Source organism: Sinocyclocheilus rhinocerous, unplaced genomic scaffold (assembly GCF_001515625.1).
Source record: "Sinocyclocheilus rhinocerous isolate Xijiao unplaced genomic scaffold, SAMN03320098_v1.1 scaffold128, whole genome shotgun sequence".
NCBI lineage: Eukaryota > Metazoa > Chordata > Actinopteri > Cypriniformes > Cyprinidae > Sinocyclocheilus > Sinocyclocheilus rhinocerous.
Genome location: NW_015666174.1, coordinates 110,420 through 121,806, shown reverse-complemented (window position 1 = coordinate 121,806; position 11,387 = coordinate 110,420). Strand labels below are relative to the sequence as shown.

General features: G+C 37.4%; 1 protein-coding gene across 1 annotated transcript; it reads right to left on the bottom strand.

Annotated features, from left to right (window-relative positions):
- Nucleotides 1-928: 928 nt before the first annotated feature.
- Nucleotides 929-11,168, bottom strand: LOC107731954 (putative serine/threonine-protein kinase F31E3.2). The gene is made up of 12 exons (XM_016543181.1): nucleotides 10,939-11,168; nucleotides 8,529-8,807; nucleotides 8,356-8,439; nucleotides 7,912-7,980; nucleotides 5,023-5,113; nucleotides 4,283-4,390; nucleotides 3,657-3,697; nucleotides 3,509-3,536; nucleotides 2,873-2,962; nucleotides 2,576-2,664; nucleotides 2,315-2,425; nucleotides 929-1,267 (listed from the first exon to the last, which is right to left on the bottom strand). Exons 1-12 carry the CDS (start codon nucleotides 10,966-10,968, stop codon nucleotides 929-931), a joined length of 1,359 nt encoding a protein of 452 aa, XP_016398667.1. The 5' UTR covers nucleotides 10,969-11,168.
- Nucleotides 11,169-11,387: the final 219 nt, after the last annotated feature.

The window sequence follows — 11,387 nt, the reverse complement described above, 5'->3', positions numbered from 1 at the left end:
ATTTATTTTGCTTAGTATTTGATAAAGGATCACTGGTGTCAGGCATTCTGGGCATAAAACAAGAATTGTCATCTCAGGCAAACAAGGTTATTCATGCATACATGGGCATCCAACCAGGCCCTCAGCAGTGGTTAAAATAACAGTATAAACAATAAAGCCAGTAGGAAAATTAGTATAACACATAACAACAGTCCCTTTCCCACAGTATCAGTCCAAAAAAAAAATATATATATGGAAATAATGCACAGTGCTATACACAGCATATAATGTCATATAAAAGTATAGGTATCAATTTGACAATATGATCCTTTTAGCATTAAAGTATATACCTGAGGGTTTGTGTAGCTTTCAAACCATTATAAACTAGGAAGAACTGAATTGATGGTATGTTTGTTTAATTAAAAAAAATGCAGTGATGGCATATTAATGAGGACAAAATAGTCAAATAATGTCAAAGGATATGAGGAACTATGAACCCCATTTCACTAAATGTCTCAACAAAAGGTAAGGAATTCAACATAAGGATTAGAGCGTCTCAATAAAAATGAAATACACTTAACAACTATATTCCTTCACAGAAGAATAAACTCCTATTAAAAGATCCACCCAAAAATGAAAATTCTGTACTCATCCTCATGTCATTCCAAACCTGTATGAGTTTATTTCTTCTGAGAAGATATTTTGAAGAATATTGTCAACCAAACAGTTTCTGTTTGAATTCTCATTGAATTCTATTGTATTTTTTGTACGTTCAATGGAAGTCAGCTGTGTAGTTATCAGCATTCTTCAAAATATCTTGTTGTTGTGTTCCACAGAAGTACTGTAAATCATACAGGTTTGGAATGATGACAAAATTCTCATTTTTGGGTGGACCATCCCTTGTAAAATGTCTGGTTTTTAAAACTCCTGACAAAACTGTATTAAAAAGTTAAACAAACACTTCTCGTTGGGAAGCATCGTCCTGAGGTACATGGCTTTGCATAAGCGCTTCTACCCGCTCCATGTTGGCCAGAGTCGGGGAAAGGTCTGAAGCAGTGGGTGTGCATGGTGAGGTTACGAGAAAGTCGCAATCAAAGTTTGGGAAGGGCTCCAGGGTCAGTCCTCGACGGGCTTTGGCAGGGCGGTCAGGCCGGTTCTTCAGCTCCAGGATCAGCACCATGGGGGTCTTTTGGAGCAGATGGGAATCAAACGGTGTGCCGTGGAAAAAGGTTTGCCGCTTGAAGCGTTCCAGTGTCCGAAGGCGACGTACTGGAGTCTTACAAAGAAGCTGAGGAGAGGAAAGATGGGTTCAAACGATTAAATAAAAGGTTATTAGTATTCAGAAGGGATCTCAATGTCTCAAACTGTGCTCAGCTTCATCAGAAGTTATACATTTTAAAGGGACAATTCACCCAAAATTGTGACATGACGTGACAAATTGAAAAATCTATCATCATTTACTGTTCCAAAACTGTATGACCTTCTGTGGAACATAAAGATATTCTGAGATGTGTTTTTTTGTTTTTTGACCATACAATGGAAGTCAATGGGCTTTAGTGTTGTTTGGTTCCTAGAGTTCGTCTTTTTTGTGTTTCACAGAACACAGAAAATGACAAACTGAAAGCTGATTTTTGATTGATGACTTTGGGATCTTGGCAATCACCCTTCTCAAAGACCTGCCCCCCCCCTTAGTTACTGTTGCTATGTCTGACAAGCCATTGCACTCTTACACCACACATCATGCTCTCACGCAGTGAAAAATACATCACGGAGCAAAGAGAACACTGTCTCAGCTTTCAAATTTTGAAATTCAGAAAATAAATACCGTTTTGTGGCTCTTTAATGTGTCGTGACAGATCGCTGTAGTGCCTCAGTTCAAGTGGTTTGTGAACCAATCATCTTTTCCTCTTTACTAGTTATAGCACGAAATAGACATGAATGAACATCAGAAGGTATCTTGTTTCAACCGCGGAAAGATGTCAATATACCATTTTTCAAGTACAAGTCCACCGACTTTAATCTACTCTCATGTATGGTTTGTTTGTCGGATAAAATGTCAGATTTGGCATTATGATTGGTCAGATCGCCTGTCAATCAAACTCCCGGCGAAGGGTCAATTCTGAGCACAGTTCGAGTAAATGATGACAGAATAATTGACTTTTTTACAATTCACTTTTTTTTTTAACTCTACACACTTACTATATGTTAACAATGACCTCATTTATGTCTATTTTTAGGGTTTGCGGAGAAACAACTGAGACAAAATTGATACTTTTGATTGATACAATTTTAACATTCTGGCGAATAACCAGGCCAGTAGTGGTCCAGGTCTCACCTCTGTAAGCAGGAGAGCAAAAGGAGGAGAGAAGTTTTTTGGCATCTCATAAGGGACGTTGCGTACTCTCCTCAGCATGCTACAGTGGTCCGGCTCTGGAGACACAGGAAACTGTAACAAACACGGAGGGAGGGGGAGTTCAGAATGACTTGGCAGAAATGACACATCTATTCACACAGAAACACGCAAACATGTCATTTTACCCACAATAGGCAGAAAAACACAAGATGTTGGTGCAAATATATGTGCATTTGTCCTCACCTTTCCAGTGGCCAATGCAAAAAGAAGGATGCCGAGAGACCACCAATCAGCCGCGGGATTGTAGGGACCACCGCTAAGGACTTCAGGAGCTAAAAAAACAGATTTCTTAAGAATCTTGCTTACATTCCACACAGAGCTACACATATAAACGTCCTTTCATTAGTAAGCCATAAATATCATTAATTGCTCATTTTACATTTTCAAGAGACTATTTATGTATATTATTTCTACATATATTCCACGTAAGTCATAGTAATCATTTATTTGTTTTAGTTTCTTGCTTTATTATAGATTTACCCATGTATTGGATTGTTCCACAAATAGTGAACGCCCTCCCTCCACGCTCAAGACGCCGGGACAAACCGAAGTCAGCTAGTCGTAGGTGGCCTTTAATAAAATAATAAAAACCCTCGCATTTAGTTTTTACATAATAATAATTATTATTTTTATATTGTAAACATATTCAATTTATGATTAGATGGTAGTTTGATGTCATATGTTCACTTTCACATTTTAACAAACAAATATTGAAATATATTCTTTGGCCTGGAAGCCTGGAAGCCTGGATGTTCTGGAACATTCCATGTTTACAAGAAAATAAAAAGCGGACACATACTGCCCTCTATTGGCGGGACTACTGCCTTACCCCGGGACAAACCGAAGTCAGCTAGTCGTAGGTGGCCTTTAATAAAATAATAAAAACCCTCGCATTTAGTTTTTACATAATAATAATAATTATTTTTATATTGTAAACATATTCAATTTATGATTAGATGGTAGTTTGATGTCATATGTTCACTTTCACATTTTAACAAACAAATATTGAAATATATTCTTTGGCCTGGAAGCCTGGATGTTCTGGAACATTCCATGTTTACAAGAAAATAAAAAGCGGATACATACTGCCCTCTATTGGCGGGACTACTGCCTTACCCTGATCTGTTAGAAAGACATTCTCCATCTGTTAAAAATATAACAGAGAATGTTTTAAAGACATTTTTGAGTTCAGACATTTTAGAGATCATATTCATTACCTAAGGTCATTAAATTAAAACATCATTACATCCAAAACAGTGTATACCTTCACATCACGATGGATGATTGCACAGTCATGGAGGAACCCTATAAAATATCAGATGATATTTAAAGTATAATACAACACAATTATTTTGATAAGCATTTATAGCTACTTGAGCAAAAAACTGCTTGGCACAAAATTTCCATGGATTTTTTATTTTAGGTTGATTATATTATATTATATTATTAGATTAGATAAAATGTATATAATATACACCCCACTGTTCAAATGTTTGGGGTCAGTAAGATTAAAAAAATACATTAATACTTTTATTCAGCAAGGACACTAGTGACTATAAAGACATTTCTAATGCTACAAAAGATTTCTATTGAAAATAGTTTCAAAGAATCATATTAGAAGACATTAGAATGATTTCTGAAGGATCATGAGACACTGAAGACTGGCTGCTGAAAATTCAGCATGGCATCACAGGAATTAATTACATTTTAAAATATATTCAAATAGAAAACAGTTCTTTTAAACTGTAGCAATATTTCACAATATTACAGTTTTCGTTGTATTTTTGATCAAATAAGCGAAGCCTTGGTTAATATAAAACACTTATTTCAAAAATATTTTACAAATCTTACGGACCCCAAAAGTATTTCTTGTCATATAGATGTGCTTACCTAGAGCAGAACCTAATTCAGCAGCAAACACTTTTACCACATCCTCTCCAAACTGACCAATCATCACCCAGTACGTGTACAAGTCCCCTGTGCTGCAGTAATCACACACTAGAGAGGGAATAAACAGAAACAAAATCATATAAACAGTGCCTGAATGTGCAAATCCCAAATATAGATAAACATAAACACAAACGTCCAACTAATACACGTTAGGAGCAGAGAAAACATCTGTCACTTGACCAGATTCATAATACATCAGTGAAGACCATCTGTTTCAGTTGTACAGTTATGCCTTCATCCAGACCACTGACTGGTAAAACATCATGGTCAGACAAAGTACAGAACATTAAGCTTGATATAAACAAATCCCAATAGTGATCTAGACTGAATTAAGTGTCAATAAAAATAGGAGTAAAACAGTGCAGGCTGTGAATGAAGGAATCAGGTGGTAATCAAAGGAAGTGAGACAATCCTCATAGCTTTAGCTAGGAGAAAACATTCAAGGGGTGAACATCATAGTGAAAGAAGGAAATTAACTTTCACAAAGGTTATGGAAAAGAGAAGACATTTATTTCCCTGTTTCACAGTTGTGTTTCTCCCGGTGTCTGTGTTGTTTGTCAGGTTCAGTTCCTCACATTGCTGCATACTTAGGTCAGAGTCTGTACATGGAGAGGAGTTGGCCCATGAGCAGAGTTAGCAGATCTGTGGCAGTTTGTGTTTGTGCTTTATGTGGCAGAGACATTCCAACTCCACAGGCTCTTCTCTTGGCCAGAACTCCTGACTCAGCTCCTTCTCACATAGCTCAGGCTGAATTCTCCTGGCAGTCCTGCTCTGGACATGGTAACATAGCAGATCACAGTCTACAACCTTGATTATTCAGTTCCTGCATTAAAATCTATTAAAGGGATAGTTCACCCAAAAATGAAAATTAGCCCATGATTTACTCACCCTCAAGCCATCGGTGTATATGACTTTCTTCTTTCAGACGAATACAATCTGAGTGATATGAAAAATTGGCCTGGCTCTTCCAAGCTTTATAATTGCAGTGACCGGGTGTTTCTGTTCCACAACAGTCAAAAAGAAGTCCAATAAAGTGCATCCATCCATAATAAAAAGTGTAAGAAACATATCCATATTTAAAATGTTATAACCACTTTTCTGTAGCTTGCGCTAACTGTCGTACGCGGAAGCCGTTCCGGGCGGATGACGTAGGACGTATACGTAGCTCATGCGCCGGTGAGAATATGCTAGTCTCGCGAAAACCAATGTTTGTTTACAGGAGCAAAGGAAGCAAAGTTTCCTTACTTTAGCAAAGGAAAACCAGTCTCCTCTTGGCTTATATTGAAATCCTCTGACATTTTTCTTTACAAATCCTCACTTCTAATTCGTGAACGGTGTTTTGTTCTGTTCTCTCCTCTCTGCTTCCACGTTCATCACTTCTCACCGGCACATGCGCTACACATATGTCCTACGTCTTCCGCCCGGAATGAACGCGCATACGACAGTTAGCGCAAGCTACAGAAAAGTGGTCATAACTTTTTAAATATGGATATGTTCCTGAAAAAAAAGTGCCATGTTTTTCTAAAAAATATTAAGCAGCACAAATGTTTTCAACACTGATAATAAGAAAAAAAAATGTTTCTTGAGCACCAAATCAGCATATTCAAATGATTTATGAAAGATCATGTGACACTGAAGACTGGAATTATGGCCGCAGAAAATTCAGGAAAATATTTTGAAAACAGTTATTTTAAATTGCAATAATATTTCACAATATTGCTGTTTTTACTGTATTTCTGATCAGATAAATGCAGCCTTGGTGAGCAAGAGACTTTAATAAACTTTAGTGTATCATTTTAGATATGTCCTTCTCACAGCTTCTCACAGAATAAAAAAAAAAGAGTTCAGGTGGAATGATAGTTTGTAGGAGCTCCAGGGAGATTTTTGTGTCAGGGCCACATGGCACTTGGTGTGAGGGAAAACTGATTTAGTGGTTGTTCCTTACAAGAACGCATCGATTCGCTACAGGAGGCCTTTATTCACCACCCCCCCGAAGCCGTGTGAGGCACTTTTTATTACGGATGGATGCACTTTATTGGACTTCTTTTGGACTGTTGAAACACCCGTTCACTGCCATTATAAAGCTTGGAAAAGCCAGGACAATTTTTAATACAACTCCGATTGGATTCATCTGAAAGAAGAATGTCATATACACCTAGGATGGCTTGAGGGTGAGTAAATCATGGGCTAATTTTCATTTTTGGGTGAACTATCCCTTTAAATTGATTATTTTATTGGTAGCAGAAAACATAATTAAGTTTGGAAAATTATTTAATAAACTTGCAAGGCAATGATTTCTGAATTTTTCATAAATTTGAGCATCTATCTATCTATCTATCTATCTGAGGCTGCATGTCTTTAAATCATTCAAACTTCAAGCATTCAATCTTTCTGTCAAGGTTTTCTCAAACCAAAATTATTTAAGTTATTTTTGAACTAAATAAGTTTGCCTAGACGAACCTTGTTCAAAAGTCTTTGGGTCACGTTACATGCACTTTACACTATATAACAACTTCCTAGGACTAATTTGATTTTCAACTATAGATGGCTGACTTCAGCACCATGGATAGCACCCATATTCTATACAACAGAGGCTCACAACTCCGGTCCTGCAGGGACCCAATGCTCTGCACATTTTGTATGTTTCTCTTATCGGACACACTCAGTTCAGTTCATGAAGCTCTCCACTAAAAAGCTGATGATCTTAATCAGTTGTGTTAAATAAGGAAGACATGCAAAATGTGCAGAGCAGTGGAGTTGAGAACCAATGCTATAAAACATGAATTGCTTTCATTCTTTGGAATTTGGGAAATCTCGGACTGATACTCTGTACACAATGTGCCACACAGAATCAAAAATAAAATAAAATAAAATAAAAGTGAAGTGTTTGTTTCTTTTTTTTTTTACACTTTCTCCTCTCCCAGCATGACTATAGGTCAGCCATTTCATAAGCTGAAATACAGTGGCTCTAGTTGCTTCCAAAACATTGTTCTGATTGTTTGTTGAGCATCCCGACACAGCAGCATTTACTCGACCAATGGCATGAATTTGGAGAGAGTTCTATAGTCCCACCAATGGATCTTCACCTTTAATGTCAGTTAATTAATCATTATTAGGCACATCAACTCTACAATATAATGCCAGATCATTCACTAACCTTCAAAAGTTTGAGGTCAGTACTTTTGTAAAGAAATTAATGCTTTAATTCAGCAAAGACACATTAAATTGATCAGAAGTAACATTTAAGACTTACAAAAGATTTCTATTCAAAGAAATCCTGAAAAAAAAGTGCCATGTTTTTCTAAAAAATATTAAGCAGCACAAAAGTTTGACAACAAGAGCACAGGTACAGTGAGTCATAAAGCTGTGTGGGTTTTGAACTCGACCTCTTCATGTACCAGGGTGATAAAAAGACCTGCTTATATTTGCTTTTATTTCCTTCCTGTTGCTACTAAAACACACAACACACTTATGTCTTATGACATAAGCTAGGAGTCAGTGGCTGTAAAAGATGACATAGACCATTTGACCTGATAAAAATGATGACATCATAGAAAATTGAGGTTCACCTGGACTATTACTTCCTCCTTAGACTGCTCCAAAACTCCCAAGCGCAAAATCTCCGATTTTGGAATAACCTACATTAGACAAAAAAAAAACACAAATGGCGAATGAACATTACTGTGTTACTATGACAGGCTGTTTATTCTTCCTCATGAAGAGGAGGACCAGTTCATATATGCTACCGTTCAAAAGTTTGGGGTCAGTACGATTTTGTTTTTTGAAAGAAATTAATATTCTTTTCAGCAAGGATGCATAAAATTGATCAAAAGTGACATTAAAGACATTTATAATGTTACAAAAGAAAAAAATTATTCTATTCATCAAAGAATTCTGAAAAAAATATATGGTTTCCACATTAGGCAGCACAACATGTTTCTTAAATGTGTACAATTATGAAGGATGAGTGGGTGTATGCAACATTTTGACTGGCTTATAGACAAAGATTTTACCTTAACTGCATAAATCTTTTGCTTCGACTTATCCTTAACCTTTAAAATGGGACCAAAAGATCCTTTCGCTATGTAACCCAGGACCTAGAGGTTAGACAATATGAGAAAATAATGAGAAAAATATATGTAAAATAAGAAATAAAGCAGAAAATGTTGACTAATGAGCATCTCACCTGAAAATGCTCATGTCCTGGGACATTGCGATGGGGGAATTCAGGCAGAAACATGTTGATAAAACTTGGCAGACTCCATTCCATACGGAGTTTCTCAGGGCCCGGTAGTGAGGAGACCAGGTGCTCAGGAATGGATGGCTCCTTGTCACAAATCATTCTATGTGATCCTATTCGTAATGGGTTGATTCGGCAGAGCCCAGCTGGGAGAGAAATACCCAAAGCAGAGAGAAATCCCCGCCATCTGGATATTTGTGACTGCTCCTCCGAGCCTGTATACTGCTGTGAATGAATGTCATTAAATAATAATTACATGGTTACTCATATTCCAGCGATGACCTACTTTTTAACATGCTAATGGGTGTCTCTGTAACTATGGATATTTGTCTTTTATTTTTAAATAATAATAAGAACTTGAATAAATGTAGAAGGGGAAAATAATGGGTTATAAACAACATACCTTAAGAAGAATTTTTTAACATTTAATAAAACGTAATAACTAAAAATGAACTGTTCTGTCATGTCCTTACATGACAGAACAGTTCATTACGGGAGAATAAATATTGACAAAAATTCTTACATTTTCAAATTGATTGTGTGTATGAATATCCTTTTGTAAAATATCTTCCCCCTTGAAGGACTTTTTGTTTTCAGTCATCATTACCACAGCAAAATAACTTCAACTCGTGCTCATGGAATTTTAGAACCAAAAATGTAAAATGACATTATAATGCAGTCCATGGCAACTGGAAGTATTTTTCCCTAAAAGGGTTCAATAGCGTCATTACTGCAACATAAATGGCTGAGGTGGAATTAACAGTGTGCAGTGGTAATGATGAATTTATGAAAAACAATGTGTATAGTCAGTCTGAAATACAATCATTATCCCATGAATTTCAATGTACATTTAAAATGTTTTTAATTAAGTAATATATCAAGTCAAAAGTGCCCATAGTCAAGGAATCACCATAATTTTCATATTAAAGGCAGGGTATGAGATTTTTCAAAAACACTTTAGAAAACTGATTCGGGCCAAATAGCAAAACAAACTTGTAGCCAATCAGCAATAAGGGGCGTGTCTACTCGTGATGTGGAGGAGAGCGCGTTCAGTGCATGGGACGGACATTAGCCGAGCCGAGCGACAGAAAGATAGAGATGGCGGATAAAAAACAAAAGAGGAAAACGTCTGCGGAACGATAAGGCAAGAAGTAGGACCCGTGTAAATATCGGATCAGCTTTCCAGCGCTGGAGAGAACTCAAGGAGTGGAGGCCTGCGATCGGACGCCGAGGTTGCTATGTTTCTTCTCAGTAGGTGAGTAACACCGTGTCTACAACAGCTAAAGTCTGCCTACACTGGACGTGCTCAAACGACCGTTGAAAACCATTTGAAATTTGTGTCAGCACGTCATAATAGAACCCGGCAGCAGTTTTCTGTCGGGGATTTGTTGCGCCGCGCCGCTCACGTCCGTAGACACGGTGTAACATTGGTTTTGCTTTGTTTCACAGAACTAATCGTTGCCTGGGTTGCGTACGTATATGTGGGGCGGAGCTATCAAAATAGGGGCAAGACCCTTTTGGGGTAGGGGCGTGTTTGTTTTGGTGATTTCAAATATCAACATTGGCTACCAGAAATCACTTACTCTGCCTTTAACTAAAGGATGTTAGTCATGCTCAAATGACATGCTTTTCCCACCATCCCAAATCGACACAAATGAGAAATGGCTCATGTAATAACTGTGCTTGCGGAAAACATAACTATGTATTTATTAACTATAAAATGTATTTCAACTTAATGCAATGACCTACTTATAAACAAAAAACAAAGTCTTGTAGCTTCCCTCTTGTCACGTTGAACACACACGAGGAACGAGGAGACGCTGGAGAATACTTTAACAAGACTTTATTTGCACCAAGGAACCAAGGGAGACGAACACAGGAAGACGTTCAACAGCGGACAGAGAACTAGGGACTGGGAACACTATTTATACACACAGGAGGAGGGGATCACGAGACACACCTGGGAGCAATGACACATCATGGGGAACACCTGGGACAAATGAACTAAACTAATCAGGGGAGGAACAGGAAACTAATCAAATAAGGGCATGGGAAGGCACATGGGGAGCAGGACACACACACAACACATGGAACAGAGTCTGACACCTCTAGTTGCATATAAAATAAATATAATACATTATATAATTTTATATAACATACTTATGTTTTAATTAAATATGACGTAAATTGCCCTATTAAGACTTATCTGCTAAAAATAAACACGCACTGCTTAACTCTTACCAATTACCAATCCAACATAAAAGTAACACATGCCACAGTCAGCAGCCATCCAGAACACATGCTGTACATAATGTTTCTCACCACTCATACTAAGAAAATAATTTAAAGAACTAACCTTGCTGTTCTTGCTAGCTTCGGTACCCATCACATTTGTCGTTTTGCGTGAAATATTAGTTGAATCTTACATACTGTTCATCCATGTTGTCGCTTGCAGTTTCAGTGGAAGTGAGTGACAGCACTACTACCAACGTACATTACTGTTATAATCGCTCCAATATGGACAGGGCAAGAACTTTTACATTATGACCCACATTGAACAATGCTGGCGAACTCATCTTCTACCGAAGCGACATCAGTCTGACAGATATGGCGACGAAAACAAGATAATCTCCTCCGATAGCATGGACGAATACTGCGCATCCTCCCACATTATTGTCACCCAATCAGATTTCTTGCCGAGTTGTTAGATCACGCCCACTCAATACAGTATCAGGAGCTGTCCGGGCTGAATTATTTACATCCAGTGATGAAACATGACGTTATTAAACATTAAGCACTATAGAG

Bases quoted from the DNA above. Each gene is read 5' to 3' on its own strand.
- LOC107731954 (XM_016543181.1), bottom strand. From the start codon at position 10,968: ATGGGTACCGAAGCTAGCAAGAACAGCAAG. The intron at 7,981-8,355 runs GTAAAATCTTTG...TGTCTAATGTAG, and splicing joins AAAAGATTTATGCAGTTAAG to GTTATTCCAAAATCGGAGAT. The intron at 5,114-7,911 runs GTGAACCTCAAT...TACCATGTCCAG, and splicing joins AGGAGGAAGTAATAGTCCAG to AGCAGGACTGCCAGGAGAAT.